This window comes from Mauremys mutica, chromosome 11 (genome assembly GCF_020497125.1).
Source record: "Mauremys mutica isolate MM-2020 ecotype Southern chromosome 11, ASM2049712v1, whole genome shotgun sequence".
Taxonomy (NCBI): domain Eukaryota; kingdom Metazoa; phylum Chordata; order Testudines; family Geoemydidae; genus Mauremys; species Mauremys mutica.
Genome location: NC_059082.1, coordinates 954,655 through 976,462, shown reverse-complemented (window position 1 = coordinate 976,462; position 21,808 = coordinate 954,655). Strand labels below are relative to the sequence as shown.

General features: G+C 59.8%; 2 protein-coding genes across 3 annotated transcripts in view; both read right to left on the bottom strand.

The window, feature by feature from the left end:
- The window catches only part of MAN2A2 (mannosidase alpha class 2A member 2), a 34,199-nt gene extending 31,548 nt beyond the window's left edge, over window positions 1–2,651 (bottom strand). The window contains exon 1 of the mRNA XM_044980888.1: window positions 2,571–2,651. The gene's annotated coding sequence lies outside the window, so the exon portion shown is untranslated. The remainder of the gene's footprint in view (window positions 1–2,570) is intronic.
- Window positions 2,652–15,778: 13,127 nt separating this feature from the next.
- Window positions 15,779–21,808, bottom strand: part of FES (FES proto-oncogene, tyrosine kinase) — a 38,327-nt gene continuing 32,297 nt past the window's right edge. For both annotated transcript variants that reach the window (XM_044980996.1, XM_044980997.1), the window contains 5 exons: window positions 21,441–21,535; window positions 20,215–20,338; window positions 18,858–19,015; window positions 18,279–18,401; window positions 15,779–18,023 (listed from right to left, as the gene is read on the bottom strand). In XM_044980996.1, the coding sequence (XP_044836931.1) occupies window positions 17,881–18,023; window positions 18,279–18,401; window positions 18,858–19,015; window positions 20,215–20,338; window positions 21,441–21,535 (643 nt within the window). In that variant the 3' untranslated portion in view covers window positions 15,779–17,880. The remainder of the gene's footprint in view (window positions 18,024–18,278; window positions 18,402–18,857; window positions 19,016–20,214; window positions 20,339–21,440; window positions 21,536–21,808) is intronic.

Below are 21,808 nucleotides of genomic sequence, written 5' to 3'. Positions count from 1 at the left end.
GCACCCCCACACACCGGCCCCTCCCCTCACTGCACTGCCACACACCCCCTCCCCCTCCTCTCACTGCACTACTGCACCCTTCCCCCTAGCTCCACCATCACCGTGTCTCCTTCCCCCACACTGCACCATCACACCCCAGCCCCTCCCCCACACTTCACCACCACACCCCAGCCCATCCCCCACACTGCACCATCACACCCCAGCCCCTCCCCCACACTGCACCACCACATCCCAGCCCCTCCCCCACGCTGCACCACCACACCCCCTCCCCCTATTACATCACCATGCCCTTCCCCTCCCCATAGGCTCCACCACCATGTCCCTCCCCTGCCCTGCACCACCACACCCCCTCCTTTTACCAGTCCCAGGATTAACCCCTAAGGCAATTCAGCTGGAGTGGGTGGATCCTCTGCAAAAGCCGCCCTCTTGCTCAGCCGGCCAGCTGGGCTGGGTGCAGGGACCACTGGCGAGGGGCTCCGGCCTGGGCTCAACAGGAGGGCAGACTACCCAGTCCCAGTGCTCCCTTCTGGCCTTGCAATCAGCCTCTGGGGCCAGCGCGAGCTCTGGGGCAGGTTTCCCAGGGCTGGAAAGAGGGAGTGACCAATGCACCTGCCCTGCATGTGAGCCAAGAGCTGGCGTCCAGCCTGGCACGAGAATCACCCAGCCACAGGGCAGCAGCCGGAATAAGGCGGAAGAAATGGCTCCTAGCCCCCCAAGGCATTGGGCCAGCAGCAGGAGATGCTGAGGGCACCTGGGGTGGGGTGGCTGGCTGGTGTGCCTGTAACCCCCAGTCCACAAGTCACAGCAGCTGCCACCAGCAGGCTCCCAGGGCTCCCCACCCCCAGTTCCACTGCACACAGGGCCCAGAGGACACACTCTGGAATTTGCACAGCCCGCCAACGAGGAAGCCCAGCTCCGCTGGGACGGGGACGGGGCTCCCCAGCTCTCTGAGCAGAGCGACTGGTGCCCTGGCAGCAGCCAGCCCCACTGTGCTCTCTTCCCAGCCACACAGCACAGCCAGGGGCCTGGCACCGTCCCTGCCTTCCCGATGCCAACTAGTCACCAGCTCTGCCCAGGGACGCACAAGCTGCTCCCGCCTCGAGGGGCTGCTGCCAGGACTGAGCAGCCAGCCCGGGAGGGGGTATTCCAGCCAGACACAGGCTCTCTGGGTACCTGGAGGGCCAGGGCTCAGCTTGGCACTGGGCAGAGGCAGGAATCCCAGAGTGGGAGCAGGAGGGAGCGTGGAACAGGCAGAGGGCAGGGTGAGAATGGGGGACATGGCCTGGGCCCTGGCGAGGGCGAGAGGGCGCAGTCTGCCCTGGAAGCCAGTGAAGGGGCGCAGGCAAGCAAGCTGGTGGTAGCACCAGGAGGGAAGGCGATTATAGCTCAGGCCGTGAAGCAGCTGCTCAGGGATCTCTCTGCGGGCCCAGGGGATGGGACAGGCTGGCTAAGCCAATAACTAAAAGCAGCCTAGCAAAGCCGGGGAGAGCGTGACGGGAGGGAGGGGTCCCAGCCCGGCTCCTGCAGAGGAAATGGTAGCAGTGGGCTCTGAGGTCGTGCCAGGAAGAGGATAAGGGGGAACCAGCTGACATCACTTATTTGGCTTTGCAAGGCCTTTGAGCTAAGCTGGCCTGGAGCAGACCGTATGAAATGGTCAGTTTCCTGCCTGGGCACCGACTGCCAGCAGGGGCCGTATGGTTCTGTGCTAGGCCCGTGGGCTAACACGGTTATTACGGCCCTGCCCGGGGCTGAGCCGTGGGGGCAGAATTTATAGCTGACACAAAGTTACTGGGGTTTGTTAGGAGCAGGGGATTGTGAGGAGCGACAGGAGGCCTAGCCAAGCTAGGGGAACGGGCCCGGCAAACGAGGGGGACACGAATAATGTGCAGTGCCTACGCCCTACGATTCAGTTCATTCCCGCTCAGGACCCTGGCACCGGCCAGTGTCAGCAGGCAGGACGCTGGGCCGGATGGACCCTTGGCTGACCTGCTGCTCTGAAAGGAGCCCAGCCCAGGGAGCTGGGCTGTGAGCACCCAGCCGGGTGAACCCTGCTCGGTCAGAAGGGCAGAGATGTCTGGGGGCTGAGGAGTGGGATGGAGAACACGGTGCCCCAGTGCCCGCAGCGGCCTCCCCCGGATCCGGGTGCCCCAGGGCTGCAGGAGCCAGCAGCACTAGAGGGGTCTGGAGAAACTCCCCTTGAAGGGGGCCTGGAGAGGCGGGGCTGATCCCCACAGCGCAGGGTGTGGGGGCAGGACAAGGGGCGCTGGCGGAGGCTGCCGGGGGGAGTCAGCCTGGTGCCCAGGCCGTGCTCGGCGCGGCGGGGGCCGGGTCCCCCGGGAGCCTCACGGGAGTGATGGACATTTCTCCAGCCTGGCCGGGGGCGCGACCCCCCGCCGCAGGGACCCGGCGCTGCTGCTGCTGCAGGGGCCGGCGGGCCGATCGGGAGCTGTGCAGCCCGCACCGGGGCCGGGCCGCCCAGAGCCCCCGGGGCCCCTCCGCCCCCGGCCGGCAGCGCAGCCCGCCCCGCGGCGCCAGGTGCGAGGCGCGGACCGGGCCCGGCTCCCCCTTACCTCCGCCCGCTCCGGTGCGGCTCCGGCAGGCCCGGGCCCGGCTCCGCTCACATCCTCCGCCGGGCCGGGCCGGGCCGGGCTCCGGTCCCCGGGCGCCCCCGCTCCTGGGCCGGCCGCGGCCTCCCCGGCAGCTGCCGCCTCCGCGCCCCGGGCTGCGCCGGCTGCTGGGGCCGGGCAGGAGGCAGCGAGCCGGGATGCGCCCAGGCCCCTCCCCGCCGCTGGTCCCCTCCTCCCCGGCTGTCAGTCCGCCCCCCCTCCGCGCCTGTCCGTCCGCCCCTCCCGGCAGTCTGTCCTCCGCCCCCACCTGTGCGTCTGTCCACCCCCCCACCTGTCTGTCCGTCCGCCCCCCCTCCCCGCCTGTCCGTCCGCCCGCCCCTCCGCCTGTCCGCCCGCCCCCCCCAGGCTGTCTGTCCGTCCGCCCCCCCCCCCCGCCTGTCCGTCCGCCCCTCCCGGCAGTCTGTCCTCCCCCCCCACCTGTGCGTCTGTCCACCCCCCCACCTGTCTGTCCGTCCGCCCCCCCTCCCCGCCTGTCCGTCCGCCCCTCCCGGCTGTCTGTCCCTCCGCCCGCCCACCCCTGCCTGTCCGTCCGCCCCCCCGTCTGTCCGTCTGCCCCCCCGCCTGTCCGTCCGCCCCTCCCGGCAGTCTGTCCTCCCCCCCCACCTGTGCGTCTGTCCACCCCCCCACCTGTCTGTCCGCCCCCCCTCCCCGCCTGTCCGTCCGCCCCCCCGCCTGTCCGCCCACCCCCCCCAGGCTGTCTGTCCATTCGCCCGCCCCCCTGCCTGTTCGTCCGCCCCCCCCGCCTGTCTGTCCGACCGCCCCCCCCCCTGTCCGTCCGCCCCCCCCAGGCTGTCTGTCCGTCCGCCCGCCCACCCCTGCCTGTCCGTCCGCCCCCCCGGCTGTCCGCCCGCCCCCCCCGGCTGTCTGTCCGTCCGTCCGCCCGCCCACCCCCGCCTGTCCGTCCGCCCCCCCTCCCCAGCTGTCAGTCCGCCCCCCCGCCTGTCCGCCCGCCCCCCCCCAGGCTGTCTGTCCGACCGCCCCCCCAGGCTGTCTGTCCGTCAGTCCGCCCACCCCTGCCTGTCCGACCGCCCCCCCGTCTGTCCGTCCGCCCCCCCGCCTGTCTATCCGCCCTCCGGCTGTCTGTCTGCCCCCCCCACCTGTGCGTCTGTCCACCCCCCCACCTGTCTGTCCGTCCGCCCCCCCGGCTGTTTGTCCGCCCCCATCCCCCGGCTGTCTGTCCCCCCCCCCCGGCCTGGCTGTCTGTCCGCCCCCCCCAGCCTGGCTGTCCAATCCCCCGGCTGTCAGTCCCCCCCCCACCTGTCTGTCCGCCCCCAACTCTGCTATCTGTCCCCCCCCCCGACTGTCAGTCTGTCAACCCCCACTCACGGCTGTCTGCCCACCCCCCATCCCCCGTCTGTCTGTCTGTCCCCCCCCCCGGCTGTCCACCACTCTGGCTGTCCGCCCCCCCAGCTGTCTGTCTGTCCGCCCCCCCTCACAGCTGTCTCTCTGCCCCCCTTCCCCGGCTGTCTGTCTCCCCCCCACCCCCCGCTGTCTCGCCCCTTAGCTGGGAGAGTCATTTCACCAGTGTGCAGGGGGAACCCTCCAGGCTGCCAGGGCTGCAGCTACAGGGAAACCACACCGAGGTCCCGGTATCAAGCCAGCTGGAAGGGAAGGCAAAATCTGAGATTCAGAACCCCCCTTCCCTTGCTCCCCTAAGGGTTAAACAAGAGAGTTCGGGACCCAGCACCACGCTCAGCTCCAGCCAGTGGTGGATTAGCCACTGGGCCAACAGGGCCCATGCCCAGGGGGCCCCTGCACCCTGTCCCCACTCCCCAGCTGGAGCGCCGGGCCGGGAAGGGGGGGGCTGCAGGCAGAAGGGGTGGGGAGGCCCTCACTTGCTGTAGCCCATGGGCCCCACAAACCCCTAATCCGCCTCTGGCTCCAGCCATGGGAGAGAAGTGAGGGGTGTGACAAAGTCGGGTTTTATTCATCTTATGTTGCATGTGAGTCTTACTGTCCTATACTAATACTACGTGTGCCTCAGTTTCCCTGTGTGCTGCACCAACACTTCGGTGGTGGGATCTGGGTGTGTGATTTTCCTGAGGCCCTCAGGGCAGGTGAGGCTGCCCAGATATTTGCACCTGTGTAACCTGAGCCCCAGGAGGGGGGTGCAGAGGAGGGGCCTGAAGGGGGGTGTCAGAGGTTGGGTGGCTGCAGGCTGGCAGTCTGTGTGGGGGGACAGGAAGAGGGGGAATCCAGGGCGTCTGGCCCAGGATTCCCAAGATGGACTTGGCTGAAAGTCACTGATTTCTGTGCTAACAAGCTCTGTTCTACACTGTGTTCCTGTCGACGAATAAACCTTCTGTTTTACGCTGGCTGAGAGTCACGTCTGACTGCGACGTGGGGGTGCAGGGCCCTCTGGCTTCCCCAGGACCCTGCCTGGGCGGACTCGCTGTGGGAAGCGCACGGTGGGGCAGGGGATGCTGAATGCTTCGAGGTCAGACCCAGGAAGGTCGAAGCTGTGGAAGCTTCTTGCCCTGGATACATTACGCTCAGAGAGAGGAGGCTCCCGCAGAGTCCTGACTGGGTTCGTATGGAGCAGTTCCAGAGCATCACCGGTGACTCCGTGACAACTGGTGGTAGCGGTGGGACCAAACTGCACCCCATGGACAAAGCATCCTGCAGTAAGTGACTGAGGAGCAGTAAAGCAAAGGGGGATTAGTGAGAGATGGGGGTGCTGGAGGCTCCGAGAGGTGTGGTTCCAGGAGGCAGAGGAGCCTACGGCTTAACCCCCTAGAGAGAGTGGACCCCCCACAAAGGCTGTTGCACTGAAGAGGTTCCTCCCAGGGACCGTGGGGAGCTGAGAGAGCACAGGCCTGTTAGTCCGTGACCACTTGGGAACAGCGTGGAGATGGCTTATAACCATCTCCTTAAGAAGAACATTGTAGAGCTGTGCAGAGAGAGAGGGATGCGCATTGGAAAGCTCACCAAGGCACAGCTGATTGCTCAGCTGGAGGAGAATGATCACTCTAAGGAGCCAGTTCCTGACCCAGCTGGGGCCTCGAGAGAGGCTGGGAGCAGCCAGGCAGCCCCAGGATCATCCCGGCCACCGACCCAACCGGGGATGTGGGAGGGGCTGAAAGCAGCCAGGCAGCCCTAGGATCCACCTACCCGACCAGCAGGGGATCTTCCCGACCGAGTTCCCCGTTGGTGGAGCTGAGAGGGTTGGAGTTGGAAATGGAGCTGAAACTGAAAGAGCTGGAGGACCATGAGAAGGAACGGCAGGACCGTGAGAGACCGAGGCAGCATGAACTGGCGATGGCGGAGCTGAGAAGCAGAGAGACCCCTTCCGTGGTGAGTGGGGATGGGCCCAGGGGGGCTAAGCCCGCAGGGAACTCCAATATAAAAGTGCTGCCTCAGTTTAAGGAAGGGGATGATATAGATGCCTTCCTCACTGCCTTTGAGAAGGCCTGCAATGTGCACCAGGTTGACCCTGCAGACAGGCTTCGGGCATCTCACCCCCTTATTGGGTCCCAAAGCCATAGGGATGTTCAGCCAGATGGATGGGGTGGAAGCAGGGGACTGTAACGATGCTGGTTCTGAGAGTGCCAATTCAGGACAAATTGCTTAAAGCAGGGCAGTCACAGCCCAAGGCTGGGGTTTTTCCACCTCGAAGGCAAGCCAAACCAGCCAGCCAAAGAGGACTTTGGTCTCACCCCACTGGCTAACCACAAGTCACACAAGCAATTTCCTTAGACACTCCAGTTTCCCAGTATCCCCACCAGTGCCACTCATTATAGGGACAAATGGTTATGAAAACCAATATCCCAGTAAAGAAAAAAGGTTCTCCTGATCCAAAAGGATCAAGCCCCAGACCCAGGTCAATATACAAATCAGATCTTACCCACAAATCACGCTGTTGCCAGTCCTTTAGAATCTAAAATCTAAAGGTTTATTCATAAAGGAAAAAGATAGAGATGAGAGTTAGAATCGGTTAAATGGAGTCAATTACATACAGTAATGGCACAGTTCTTGGTTCAGGCTTGTAGCAGTGATAGAATAAACTGCAGGTTCAAATCAAGTCTCTGGAACATCCCCCGCTGGGATGGGTCATTCAGTCCTTTGTGCAGAGCTTCAGTTTGTAGCAAAGTCCCTCCAGAGGTAAGAAGCAGGATTGAAGACCAGATGGAGATGAGGCATCAGCCTTTTATAGTTTTTTCCAGGTGTAAGAACCTCTTTGTTCTTACTGTGGAAAATTACAGCAAAATGGAGTCTGGAGTCACATGGGCAAGTCCCTGCATACTTTGCTGAGGCTATGGCTACACTTGCACTTCAAAGCGCTGCCGCGGCAGCGCTTTGAAGCGCTAAGTGTAGTCAAAGCGCCAGCACTGGCTGGGAGAGAGAAAGCTCTCCCAGCGCTGTCCGTACTCCACCTCCCTGTGGGGAATAACGTACAGCGCTGGGAGCCGCGCTCCCAGCGCTGGGGCTTTGACCACACTGGCGCTTTGCAGCGCCGCAATTTGCAGCGCTGGAGAGGGTGTGTTTTCACACCCTGCTGCAGCACTGCAAATTTGCAAGTGTAGCCGTGGCCTGAGTTACAAGGCGTATCTGCCTTCTCTCCATGGATCAATTGTGTAGCTGATGGTCCTTAATGGGCCATCAAGCAGGCTAGGCAGAGCTTGTCTGGGATGTCTCCCAGAAGCACAGCATAAATTTGAAATACAGACAGTATAGAGCCAATACTCGTAACTTCAGCTACAAAATTGATCCACACATACTGACAGCATCATCATAACCAGCAAATCATAACCTTGTCTTAGACACCTCATTTGACCCCCTTTATACAAGACTTGGTGCCACTACAGGACTTTGGTTGCAACCATGTTCTATATGGTCCCAGTTCAAATCAATAACGTGACAGGGACTATGAACTGTTCAAACAAGCCCTGCTGCGCAGGTTTGAGCTGACCCCCGAGGCGTACAGGAAAAGGTTCCGGGGTGTGCAGAAGACCCAGGGGATGACGTATCTGGAACTGGTCACGCTGATGGGGGATACACCCGCAAGTGGGTGAATGGGGCCGGGGCCCAGACCCAGACTAAGGAGGACGTGATTGAACTGATGGGGCTGGAGCGACTATCTGAACTCTGTCCCCCTGACCCGAGGATGTGGCTGGTGGACAAGAGGCCGAAGGACCTGCACTGCGCAGGGCGGCTGGCTGGCCAGTTTGTAGCCAGCTGGTCGGGATATGGAATCCCAGGGGGACAGGCCCACATCAGTGCAGAAGGGGAGTCTCAAATCAATCCCTCCTGAGAGGCACAGCCAATACCCCAGGGGACCGACCGGCCCCAGGGGACCAACGGGACTGAGGTGTAATTACTGTGGGCAGAGCAGCCACAGATGGGCCCGGTGCCGAAAGCTCAGGGACAGGCTGAGCAAACCGAGCCCTCGCAGGGCTGAGTGGGTGGGGGCCCAGCCGGAGGAGGCCTGGCTCCCCGGGCAGGAGGGGCTGGCAGTTCAGCCATGGCCCGAGAGCGAGGAGTCTCCCAGGCCAGCTCCTCTGGGGGGCCTGATGCTCAGGATTCAAAGTTCTCAGTCTACAGAGTGAGGGTGGGGTGGCCCCTGGGGACCGAGTGCCTCATTCCCCTGGAGGTGGATGGGAAGCAGGTCACAGGGTACTGGGACATGGGTGCTGAGGTGACGCTGGCCAGGCCCAAGGTGGTGGCCCCAGACTGGGTGGTGCCCAACACCTACCTGACCCTGACAGGGTGTGCGGGCCCCTGTTTAAGGTACCTGTGGCGAGGATACATCTGAAATGGGGGGCCAAGGAGGGGCCCAAAGATGTGGGGATGCACCATCAGTTGCCAACCGAGGTGCTGATGGGGGCTGACCTGGCAGATTGACCCAGCGGCCCCCAGAGTGCCCTAGTCATCACCCATACCAGAGCCAGCGAAGAGCGCTCTGCCCTGACCCCGGGGCCGGTGCCCTGCCGGGGGTGCAGGTCCCTACCCCAGTGGGAAAGGAGCCACTGGGGACAGGACTTGGCGGGGCAGCGGCCTCAGACCCAGCCAGCGAGAGGGAGCAGGTCCCCACCCCTTCCCCAGCCGCTGGGTTCCAGGCCGAGCTGCGGAAGGGTCCCTCCTTGGAGAAGCTGAGGGAACTTGCTGGTCACCGCGCTGCAAACCCCCTTGGGGAAGGCTGCTGGGAGAGAGTCCTGCGGGAGAAGGGATTCCTGTGTCGGGAATGGGCTCCCCAAGGGGAAATGGAACCGTGGGGGATCAGGAGGCAGCTGGGGGTCCCCCAGAAGTATTGCCGCAGGCCCACGATGTCCCTCTCTTGGGACACCAGGGAATCCAACGCACCAGGCAGAGGCTGCTACAGAACTTTTACTGGCCCGGGGTCTTTGCTCCCGTCCAGCAATACTGCAGGTCCTGTGACCCCTGCCAGAGGGTGGGGAAGGCCCGGGACAAAGGGAAAGCAGCTTTGAAGCCCCTGCCCATCATAGAGGAGCCTTTCCAGAAGGAGGCAGTGGACATAGTGGGACGCCTCAGCAAGGCAATTCGGACAGGGAAAAATACATTCTGGTGGTGATAGATTTCGCTACTCACTCTCCCGAGTCAGTTGCCTTGTCCTCTATCAAGGCAGACACTGGCAGACGCGCTGCTGACTGTTTTCAGCAGAGTGGGGTTCCCCAAGGAGGTCCTTACAGACCAGGGCTCCAATTTCATGTCAACCCTGCTCCAGTGCTTGTGGGGGAAGTGTGGGGTCCAACACACCTGGGCCTCAGCGTATCACTCTCAGTCCAACGGAGAGGTTCAATGGGACCCTAAAGATGATGTTGAAAACCTTTATGGACCAGCACCTGCAGGACTGGAACAAGTATTTACCCCACCCGCTGGTCATGTACCCGGAAGTGCCCCAGGAATCAACCCGGTTCTCTCCTTTCGAGTTGCTGTATGGGAGGAGAGAGAGGGGACCCCTGTACTTGATGAGGGACGAATGGGAGGGGAAGGCCTCCCCCGATGGAGAATCAGTGGTGGAGCATGTACTGATTTTCTGGGAAAAGCTCGCTGAGCTCATGGACTAGGCTGGGGAGAATTTAGCCAGTGCCCAAGGGAAGCAGAAGGTTTGGTACGACTGCTCAGCACGTGAGGCTCCTACGCCACCGGGGATCAGGTGATGGGTCTCATTCCCATGAGAAAGAACAAACTACAGGCTGCCTGGGACAGGCCCTTTAAGGTCATCAAGAGCTGAATGAGATGAACTATGTGGTGGAGCTGTCTAACCGGCAGAGGCGGCTCTAGGCATTTTGCCGCCCCCAAGCACGGCAGGCAGGCTGCCTTCGGCGGCTTGCCTGTGGAGTGTCCTGCGGGAGGTCCGCCGAAGCCGCGGGACCAGCGGACCCTCTGCAGGCAAGCCACCGAAGGCAGCCTGCCTGCCGCCCTTGCGGCGACCGGCAGAGCGTCCCCCGCGGCGTGCCGCCCCAAGCACGCGCTTGGCGTGCTGGGGCCTGGAGCCGCCCCTGCTAACCGGGCACACAGCCACCGGGTGTACCATGTGTGACGTTATTGATATAAATGGGGACCATATAGAACATGGGTTGCAACCAAGGTCCTGTAGTGGCACCAAATCCTAAGTAAAGGGGGTCATATAAGGTGTCTAAGACCAGGTTCTGGGTTGCTGATTATAATTATGCTGTCTATATGTCTGTATCATTTTTAGTTGAAGTTATGAATGTTGGCTCTATGCTGTCTGTATTTCAAGTTTGTGCTGTGCTTCTGGGGGAAGCCTCCCAGACAAGCTGGTGTTAGCTCTGCCTAGCCTGTTTGATGGCCCATTAAGGACCATTAAGGACACAATGGACCCATGGAGAGAAGGCAGACACGCCTTGTGACTCAGCAAAGTATGCAGGGACTGGCCCATGTGACTCCAGGCTCCATCTTGCTGTAAATTTCCACAGTGAAGACAAAGATTCTTACACCTGGAAAAGCCTATATAAGGCTGATGCTTCATCTCCATCTTGTCTTCAATCCTGCTTCTAACCTCTGGAAGGACTTTGCTACAAACTGAAGCTCTGCACGAAGGACTGTTGACCCATCCCAGCAGGGGATGTTCCAGAGACTTAATCTAAACCTGCAGTTTACTCCAGCATTGCTGCAAGCCTGAACTAAGAATTTTGCCATTACTGTATGTAATTGATTCCATTTAACCAATTCTACCTCTCTTCTCTACCTTTTTCCCTTTGTAAATAAACCTTTAGATTTTAGATTCTAAAGGATTGGCAACAGCGTGATTTGTGGGTAAGATCTGATGTGTATATTGACCTGGGTCTGAGGCTTGGTCCTTTGGGATTGAGAGAACCTTTTTCTTTTATTGGGGTGTTGGTTTTCATAACCATTTATCCCCAGGACGAGTGCACTGGTGGTGATACTGGGAGACTGGAGTGTCTAAGGAAATTGCTTGTGTGACTTGTGGTTAGCCAGTGGGGTGAGACCAAAGTCCTTTTTGTCTGGCTGGTTTGGTTTGCCTTAGAGGTGGAAAAACCCCAGCCTAGGGCTGTGACTGCCCTGTTTAAGCAATTGGTCCTGATTTGGCACTCTCAGTTGGATCCTGCCGAATCGCTCCGTCACAGTGGCGTAGTCGGCAGGATCCACAGAACCAGGTCAATTAAGCTTTGGGTCAGAACCCCACGGTATCCAAATTTTAACTTTGGGATTGAGAGTTTGGTTGGTTAAAGGTCAGTGACCATGAGACAGAAAGCATCAGGAAAAGCAAGGAAACTGCAAGCCTTGAGAGACAGCCTGCGGTTTGATTATGAGCAAGAACTGGCAAAAATTCGAATGGAAGAGAAGCAAGTCTTGGCCCAGCTGGAGAGAGAGGCGGCTGAGAGAAAGAGAGAGGCAGCTGAGAGAGCGAAAGAGGCAGCGGAGAGAGCGAAAGAGGCTGCTAAGAGAGAAGAAAAAGCTCGTAAGGGACGTCTGGAGGTGCTGGCTGCTGAGGAGGAGACTCACAAAATACAACAAGAAACTGCTAGACTCCAGCTCCAAGTCAAAAAAGCAAGGGAAGAACGGCAGAAACTGTATCCTCTTGAAAATCCAGTTTATAACTGTGTTGATATATGGGGTTACTCTGGGCAGTTTTCTATGTTTAACCAGTTTTGCTATGGCTGGGGAGATGGGAGTTCTAACCTGGGGAGAAATATCTGTTTGTCTGTGCAAGAAAGCAGTGTGTCTGTAAATGAAGTTTCTGAATGTCTGTCTAATGTTTCAGAAGTAAATCTGGAGTTAGATCAAGAGCAGAAAGATCTCATTGGGGAGGAAAATGTATCTCAGGTTAAATCCCTAACTGAGGAAGGAGTGGGTAAATTTGTAATGGGTAATGGATTGGTGGCTAGTGCAGCTTGTAGAAGTAAACCTGAAATGGGTAACTGTGATTTGCTAAAAGTAGCTCAGTGTAGTGAAAAGAGCAGCAGCTTATCTGTTGGGAGAGGCAATGTGCCTGGAAGGGAAAGTTTGAAGGAGCCTAGGCAGCCTTGTGAGCTGATGGCTTTGTCTAATCAGCAGTTTGGGAAGGGAGGGATAGTGGAAAATGAGTGTCCATATCCCTTACCTGTTTCCTGTGTGGAGAAATGTGACAGTGGAGGGAATGTGCCTGTCTCTGTCAGGAGTATTGACTTGCCTATGAAGGAAGCTACCCCAGTCTCCAAGCAGTTGACTGTGAACAGCCCTGTGTGCTGGGACAAGGGAAGTGAAATCCCAAGCTGTGTGTCTGGTGAAGGAGAATGTGTCTCCGGCTCTTCTGTGTCTGTGGAGCAAACAGAAGGGGCCTTTCAGCCTGTGATGGTTGAGGGTGATTCATTTGTCTCGGAGTTGGTTGTAAATACAGCTAAAGCCCAGGAAGGGAATAGTCCTGAGTTTGTGTCTGCTGGGGAGAATGGCACTGTGACTAGGTTGCATCCAGTTAGTGTCATAGCAAAATCCCAGAGAACAGACAATTCTGGTGCTTGTAGTTTGCCAGTTGCTAATGTGTGGTTGGAAAAGGGTGCAGCAACTCTGTCTGATCAGGGAGATACCCTAGCCAAGGCACAAGGAGAGCATGAAAGTAATTTAAGTGTGTTACTTACTGACAGTTTGACAACTTGTAGCAAGAAGGAAAAGATTCCTGAACTTGTTCATGGCCAAGGGAAGGAGACTGCTTCTGACCTGTTATCTAGAAAGTCTGTAGGTGTGCCTAAAAGGGGATTGTGTAGAAATCCGCCTGTGGGGCCTGAAGTGAGTCTAAGTGTAGGTAAGACCCAGAAAGCGGCTGTGGTTGCTCAGGGAAGTGTTCCTGTAAAGCAAGCCCTAGGTGGAGAGGGGAAGGGCAGAATTTCTGTGAGGGGTGAATTGCTGCTTAGAGAAGCTCCTAGGGAAAGGAATCCTCATGGTAGCCTGTGCAAGCAGTTTACTGCAACTGAAGGGTGTAAAAGTGATTTAATCAAGGAAGTTTCAGTTCCTAACAGCCAGAAATTTTCTGTTGTGAATGGATCCACTGACTTTCCTTTTGAAAGATCCAGTGTGGGCAGCTTTGAAAAGGTCTCAGGTGGAGTAGAAGCTGTTAAGGAAGTTGAGCAGCCCTATAACCACCTGGCTGTGTGTAGCCAGCTTGTTGGGGAGACAATGCTGTTGGGACAGGAATGTCTCCATGCTGAATCAGTAAGTGAGCAGTCTGTGCTTCAGGATCTGAGGACAGATTCAGTTACTGGTTTTTCAAAGCAGAACAGTTTTATGGCTAAATGCTTGAGGAGGCAGGGGAGAGCAAGCCAGCTCTCACCCTCAGACTCTTTGGATTTGTGTGTTATCTCTGTTAGACAAAGTCCAGCCGTGGAATCCATAGCAGCTAAGAAGTTAAAAGCTAGTGTCTGTGTTGATGCGAATTACTTGGCTGGCAGGGAGAAGAAAGACTTGCTAATAGCTGTTAGCACAGAGGGCCCACCCCATCAGCCAGTGAATTCTGTTAAGCAAGAGAAGTCAGGGTTTAATCCTGCAGGACAAGAAGGAAAGAGAAGACTGAATTTTGCAAAGGGAAGCCACAGGTTAACCCTAAAAGGCCCAAACTCCAATGGTATTGAGCCAAGGGTGTGGCATGACAAACATGTTTGTAGATGGACACTTGCAATCAATTTGTTGTTATTGCTAATGCTAACTGTAACAATGTATAATGTGCCTAATCTTTTGGAAAATCCCTTGAACATGTTGAAAGGAATACATGAAAACACACTTTATGTTAAAGGGCCTTGCTATACTGATGTTTCACAGTTAATGCCTGTAAACAGTGTTGGAACTTTTCACAGGGGAAAATACATTCCAGACCTGATGTGCTGTATGAAAGGGGAAACTGAGGCACACTACCATATTGCGTTCATGGCTAAATGCCAAAAGTCCTGTACTATGAACAACATCAATATCTACATTGGTTTAATGTTAATTGGGTTCAAAACATTGGCCAAAGCTGGTATGGATAAAGTAGCTGTTTTCTTTAGCTCTTGGCAAGATCACCTGAAACATACAGGAACCATGCTGCAAAAGCTAACCAAGTTATACCTTAAGTTTGTAAAGAGATCCATTCATGTTATTGAACAGGACTTTGATAAACCATTTCGGTTATACACTGGTACGGCCTCTAGCCCAACACTAGCTGTAGTGAGACAGACCCAAGGAAAGGGGGCTCTTGGGATGCAGTCTGCGATGTTTTGTCATCCCTTCCTGCATCAATTTTGCGTTGGGGGTGTGACGTTATTGATATAAATGGGGACCATATAGAACATGGGTTGCAACCAAGGTCCTGTAGTGGCACCAAATCCTAAGTAAAGGGGGTCATATAAGGTGTCTAAGACCAGGTTCTGGGTTGCTGATTATAATTATGCTGTCTATATGTCTGTATCATTTTTAGTTGAAGTTATGAATGTTGGCTCTATGCTGTCTGTATTTCAAGTTTGTGCTGTGCTTCTGGGGGAAGCCTCCCAGACAAGCTGGTGTTAGCTCTGCCTAGCCTGTTTGATGGCCCATTAAGGACCATTAAGGACACAATGGACCCATGGAGAGAAGGCAGACACGCCTTGTGACTCAGCAAAGTATGCAGGGACTGGCCCATGTGACTCCAGGCTCCATCTTGCTGTAAATTTCCACAGTGAAGACAAAGATTCTTACACCTGGAAAAGCCTATATAAGGCTGATGCTTCATCTCCATCTTGTCTTCAATCCTGCTTCTAACCTCTGGAAGGACTTTGCTACAAACTGAAGCTCTGCACGAAGGACTGTTGACCCATCCCAGCAGGGGATGTTCCAGAGACTTAATCTAAACCTGCAGTTTACTCCAGCATTGCTGCAAGCCTGAACTAAGAATTTTGCCATTACTGTATGTAATTGATTCCATTTAACCAATTCTACCTCTCTTCTCTACCTTTTTCCCTTTGTAAATAAACCTTTAGATTTTAGATTCTAAAGGATTGGCAACAGCGTGATTTGTGGGTAAGATCTGATGTGTATATTGACCTGGGTCTGAGGCTTGGTCCTTTGGGATTGAGAGAACCTTTTTCTTTTATTGGGGTGTTGGTTTTCATAACCATTTATCCCCAGGACGAGTGCACTGGTGGTGATACTGGGAGACTGGAGTGTCTAAGGAAATTGCTTGTGTGACTTGTGGTTAGCCAGTGGGGTGAGACCAAAGTCCTTTTTGTCTGGCTGGTTTGGTTTGCCTTAGAGGTGGAAAAACCCCAGCCTAGGGCTGTGACTGCCCTGTTTAAGCAATTGGTCCTGATTTGGCACTCTCAGTTGGGTCCCGCCAGAATCGCTCCGTCACACCATGTCAACATGATGAAGCCATACTGGGACAGGGAGCATTTGGTACTGGCCACGTGTGGCAGTGGAAGGAGCAGGGAGATGACCCCCTGGTGGATCTGTTCCCTGAGATAGGGTCTGGCCCTTGGCTGGAATCAATTCCTCTCTCTGACCCGCTAACCCCTGCCCAGCAGGCAGAGATCCGAGGGGTGCTGGTTCCTACCAGCAGCTGTTCTCCAACCGGCCTGGGCTCATGACCTGGCTGTCCACCAGGAGGAGACAGGAGCCCACCCGCCTGTAAGATGCTCCCCATTCTGGGTCACTGGAAAACAGCCCAGAACCTGGAGAGAGAGGTCAGGGACATGCTGGCTTTAGGGGTGATCCAGCCGTCCGCCAGCCCCTGGGCCTCGCCTGTGGTGCTTATCCCCAAGGACGGGTCAGTCTGGTTTTGTGTGGATTACCAGAGGCTTAATGCCATCCCCAAGTTCAATGCCTGCCCCATGTCTAGGCTGACGAGGTTCTAGACAAGGGGAGAGCAGCAAGGTCTGCTCGCCGAGCCAGACAACCAGGGAAAGGCATTTCAAGCCTTGGCAGCAGTTTGAAGAGGGAGGGGAGGTCTACTGGCCGCGGGTAGCTGGAGGCCTGTGAGGGCCGACATAGGCAAGGCAGTGGCTACGTGCGTGCTGCGTCGACCCCCAGGCATGGCCCTGGCTCAGCGCTGCCCGGGGGCACAAGGGGGCTCAGCCATCGGCGGGAGGCAGACTGAAGTGCAGCCACACGCACGGTGACTTGGCTACGGCGACCTGGCTTCGGCATGTAGCCCAGGTCCAAGAGGAAGGCGATTTCCTCCCGCCTCTGCCCCGATTCTCCAGCTCAGGGAAGGTGTCAGGGGGCTGTCTGAAGAGCTGGCCTGTGGCGAGACCCGGGGCTCCCCTGCGGGACTGCCAGAGCCAGAGCCGCTTGGCTGGGCAGTGCCCTGCCGCCAGCCAGGCTGAACTCTAAGGCCATGCCATGCCCTGTGCCACGTGACTAACAAACCCTCCCTGGTTTGGAAGAGGCTGCCTGGGGTCACTGCAGACACTGGCCCAGGTGCTGTGATCCCTGGCGAAGGCAGCGAGTCTCTGCCAGGCAGAGCTCATGCTGTGAAACAGGAGGCTGGAGCCCAGAGGCATGGGCTACCCTGAAGGAGGAGGGGATTCCCTGGGGGGACTGGCATACTGAAGGGGTGATTCCAAGGGACAGTTTAATAGCAGAGGCACCGAAGAGATCCTGTGGATCCGTGACAGCACAGCAGGACAAAGCACAGCGGGAAACTGAGGCATTCATTGGCAACATACAAATCTTACCAAGCTTCACACTCGTCACAGCATGCACCTGTCGGCCCTGCTATGCTCAGACTGTAGCTCTGGGGGGCAGGTGGATGTGGCTGTACAGCGCCTGGCACAGTGGGGCCCTGACCAGGGCCACTGGTGCTATGGCCACACATGGAGTCCAGAACATCGGTAAATGCTGGGCTGGCCGGCTCCGGGCACTGGGGAGGCCTTGTCAGCACAGAGGGCAAGGCCCTGCCTAAGACACGAGATGCTGGCCCCTGCCAGAGCCATTTCTGGTGCCTAGAGCTGAACGCAGCAGTCTTAGCGAGGGGCACAGCCCGTGGTGCTGGCTGGCATGGCCACAGCCGGATTTCCAGTCCCTGGGAGCATGCATACAGATCAGGTGCCAGCCAGAGACTGTCCTGGGCCGTCGGTCACACAGGCACATGCCTAGCTCCACGGATACCCGTGGCCCAGCCCCGCAGTGAGAGGCTCCCTGTGGACTGCTGGTCTGAGTAACTGGGGCCCCAGGAGGGTGGGGCTCCGGGCACAGGTCTCTGGGCTGCAGAACACGTCTGTGTCCTAGTGCCAAGCGGCTTCTTCCGCCTGCCAGCACCATGGCCCGGGCCCAGGAGCCAGGCTAGGCCGAGCCCCAGGCTCCCGGCAATGCACAGAAAGAGCAGGGCTGGGGCTCTGGCAGCAGCTTTGGCTCCGAGGCCCGGGGGAGCACCCTGCAGGGGCAGAAGGGGCCAGTTCGTCTGAGCAGGTCCCCACGGAGGCCGTTCCCCAGGGACCCAGTGCAGGAGCCGCAGCACTGACGGGGTGAGGAGGGAGTGGTTTTTACTCCAGAGGAAATACCCACCCCAGAGCAGAAGAGAAGGGCTTGGCCCATCTGTCCCGCAGCCTGACAGCTGGGGCAGGCGCAGGCTGGAGACCCTACGGCCCAGGGTCTCTCTGCACCCAGGAGGCAACCAACAGCCTGGGGCTGGCCGACGGCGATGGCTGGAGCCTGCGCTGACCATGGTCATGCCAGGCCATGGTGGAAGACGAGTCCACGGGTGGTCACACCGGGCGTTCGCAGTGCTGCTGGGGGCAGTCGGCACCAGCGTGGGCTCTGCCCAAGGGCCCTGGGCTGACAGCTCCAGCCCAGGGCAGCGTCTCCTGGCCTGGGAGCCCGCGGTCTGTTACCGCTGCCTCTTGCGGATGCTGGCGAGCTCCTGGTGAATGGTGCTGAAGCTGGGCCGTTTCCGGGGATCGTACTCCCAGCACCTCTGCATCAGCCTGTACACGTCCTCGGGACACTGCTCGGGGGGGTCCAGCCGCACCCCTGGGGAGAGACGCAGCAGGCTCAGGGCACAGGGCACCCTGCCCCCAGGGCTATAGAGAGCCGGAAACACCCTGAGCCCCTGGCGGCTGCTCACCAGAGGGGATCCCCTGGGCAGCATGGCTCCCTCCCCGCTTCTGCCACAGGCATGAAGGTGCCCCGGGGTGGGGGCAAGGGCGGCTCCAGGCTGGCAGCAGCCCAGGCACCTCCTGCTCGTGGGGAGATGGGGCAGAGCCTGGCCGGGCAGAGCCTGCTCACCTTGCTCAATGGCTTCGCGCGTCTGGGTGTTGCTCAGGTTGGAATAGGGGATGGCGCCCAGGCTGAAGGCTTCCCACAGCAGGATCCCGAAGCTCCAGACGTCGCTCTCTGAGGAGTAGCGGCCTGGGGAGAGGGGGGCTTCAGGCAAGGGGCAGGGAGCATGGCCACCTCCAGCCCCTCCCCAGGTGCTCCAGCAGGCACTAACTACGGCAGCCTGGGCAGCCCCCACTCCCTGCAGAGACACCACCCTGGGTCCCCTTCCCATGGCCTCCTGCTGCCCCAGCCAGAGGGATCCAGCTGAGGAGACGCCGGGCGACCGGCCACCCCGGGTAAATAGCCGCATGCAAAGGGCTGGGCAGGGCTGTGGTGTGCCCGGCGCCCGCTCCCCCGGGTGAGGCCTGAGGGAAGCATGAGGAGCCGGGTGGTCTAGGGGACTCGTAGCCAGGACTCCTGGCTTCTTTCTTGCTGTGTGCAAGTGCCGTCCCCCGGTGCCGTGCGTGGTGCTAGGAGGCCCTGGCGGCCTGCAGAGGGCACCAGCTCAGCGTGACCGGACTGGAGCTGCAGCAAGCAACGCCGTACCATAATTCAGTGCCTCTGGCGCTGTCCATTTCACAGGAATCTGCTTCATGCCTCCTGTGGAGGCGTAGATCCCGTCCTCCTCCTCCCGCGACATCCCAAAGTCACTGATCTTCAGCGAGTTCTTCTCCGTCACCAGGCAGTTACGAGCTGCGAGGTCCCTGCGGGAGAGGAGCAGCTGAGCGCCAGGCCCTGCAGCCCACCAGGCTACTGGCTACAGAGACTCTGGAGGCCCCAGCCTTGACCCGCTCCTCACCCATGGCAGGCGGGCCCCAGCAGGCCAAGGGCACGAACGGCTTGGAGACAGTCGACCCGCCTGAGCAGCCCTGCCCAGCCCATCCCCCGGGGGGCACTAGGGCCTGCTGGCTACCACCGGGCAGAGAAGTCAGGACTCTGGGCTCTAGTCGCAGCTCCAGCTCTGTGGGAGACCCCGTCCCGGGGCCCCAGTGCCCATCTGTCACATGGGACAAGGACGCTCCCTTCCATGGGGAGCCCTGGGGAAGGAGGGCTGCAGAAGCATGGTGACCCCAGGCAGGGACGCCGCCAGGTCTCCGGGGAAGGGCAGGGCACTAACCCAGCGGGCATCTCACAGGAGCCTTCCCAGCTCTCAGGACAGGTACTCGCTGGCAGCCCATGGGCTGGTATCACCCGCAGTGCCCAGCACACTCAGGGGCCCCGAGCGCAGCTGATGTCCAGGCAGTGACTGGGATGCTTGGGGCCCCCAATCTCAGCTGGGGGCTGGGCACGGGGGGGCCCCGATCTCGGCTGGGCTCTGGGCAGCGCCCGGGGCACTGGGGGCCCCGATCTCAGCTGGGCTCTGGGCAGCGCCCGGGGCACGGGGGGCCCCGATCTCAGCTGGGCTCTGGGCAGCGCCTGGGGCACTCGGGGGCCTCAATCTCGGCTGGGAGCTGGGCAGCACCCAGGGCACTCGGGGGCCCTGATCTCGACTGGGCTCTGGGCACGGGGGGCCCCGATCTCAGCTGGGCTCTGGGCAGCGCCTGGGGCACTCGGGGGCCCCGATCTCGGCTGGGCTCTGGGCACGGGGGGCCCCGATCTCGGCTGGGCTCTGGGCACGGGGGGGCCCCGATCTCGGCTGGGCTCTGGGCACGGGGGGGCCCCGATCTCGGCTGGGCTCTGGGCAGCGCCCAGGGCACGGGGGGCCCCGATCTCAGCTGGGCTCTGGGCAGCGCCTGGGGCACTCGGGGGCCTCAATCTCGGCTGGGAGCTGGGCAGCACCCAGGGCACTCGGGGGCCCTGATCTCGACTGGGCTCTGGGCACGGGGGTGCCCCGATCTCAGCTGGGCTCTGGGCAGTGCCCGGGGCACTGGGGGCCCCGATCTCCGCTGGGCTCTGGTCTCACCGGTGGATGCAGTGCTTGCTCTCCAGATACTCCATCCCAGCAGCAGCATTCGCCGTCATCTTGAGCAGCTCCTTCACCTTCAGCTGCTGCCCCTCGCTGCGCAGGAAGGTCAGGAAGTCCCCCCCTGTGGGGGCAGGGTAGTGCTGACCTCAGGGAGTTACGGGCAGGGCTGCAGGACCCAGGCGCCTGCCACCAACCCCGGGGGTGGGAGGAGTGCGGCTGGGCATGGGACTGGGGGAGGTTCAGGATCCAGAGTGCGGGAAGCAGGGCTCACCGGGAGTGAACTGGAGAGAGGAGGGGATGGGGGCCAGGCAGTGGTGAGCTGGAGCCGGTTCCCACCAGTTCGCGGGAACCAGTTGTTAAATGTAGAAGCCCTTTTCGAACCGATTGTCCCTCGGACGGACGACTGGTTCGAAACGGGCTTTTAAATGTAACAAAAGCCCGAGCAGCGCCCTGCCCTTTCCCTGGCCCCAGCTCACCTCACTCTGCCTCTGCCTCCTCCCTGAACACTCCCCCGGCTTCTCCTCCCCTTCCCTGGCCCCCGGTCCTGGCGAGCCAGGAGGCACAGCTCCAGCCCGGCCCTGGTCCCGGCCAGCTGGGCGCCCCGGCTCCGGCCGAGCGGCTCCAGTCCCAACCCCAGTCCCGGCCGAGCGGCCCAGCCCGGCCCCAGCTGAACGGCTCCGGCCTGCGGCCCCGGCCCAGCCCCCACCTCCAGGCAGCGCGGTAAGGGGGCAGGGAGCAGGGAGGGGGTGTTGGATAGAGGGCAGGGGAGTTGGGGGCGTGGATAGGGGTGGGGCGGCCAGAGGGCAGGGAACAGGGGGATTGAATGGGGGCAAGGGTCCAGGGGGGCAGTCAGGAAGGAGCAGGGGTTGGATGGGGCGGTGGGGGGCAGTCAGGGGTAGGGATTCCAGGGGCAGTCAGGGGACAGAGAGAAGGGGTGGTTGGATGGGGCAGGGGTCCCGGGGAGCCATCAGGAATGAGAGGAGGGGTTGGATGGGGCAGCAGGGGGCAGTCAGGGGACAGGGAAGGGGGGTGGATGGGGCAGGGGTCTGTCAAGGAACGTGGGGGGTTAGATGGGGCAGGAGTCCCGGGGGGCAGGGGGGGCACGACCCCCTCGTGGGGTGAGGAGGAGGGAACCGGTTGTTAATATTTTGGCAGCTCATCACGGGCCAGGGCCAGGGCAACAGCAGGACACGCTGGGGGGATGGTGGGGAGGCAGGACTCACCCTGCACCAGCTCCATGACGATGTAGATGGGCTGCTTCTGGGTGCAGACGCCAATAAGCTTGACGATGTTGGGGTGGCTGTACTGCTTCAGGATCCTGGGGGCAGAGACGCACCAGTCACCCCCTCGCTCTCACCCCCTGGCCGTCACCCGCTGGCTGTCACCTGCTGGCCATCACCCCCTCGCTCTCACCCCCTGGCCGTCACCCGCTGGCCGTCACCCCCCGGCCGTCACCCCCCGGCTGTCACCTGCTGGCCGTCACCCGCTGGCCGTCATCACCCCCTGGCCGTCATCACCCCCCGGCCGTCACCCCCCGGCTGTCACCTGCTGGCCATCACCCCCTCGCTCTCACCCCCTGGCCGTCACCCGC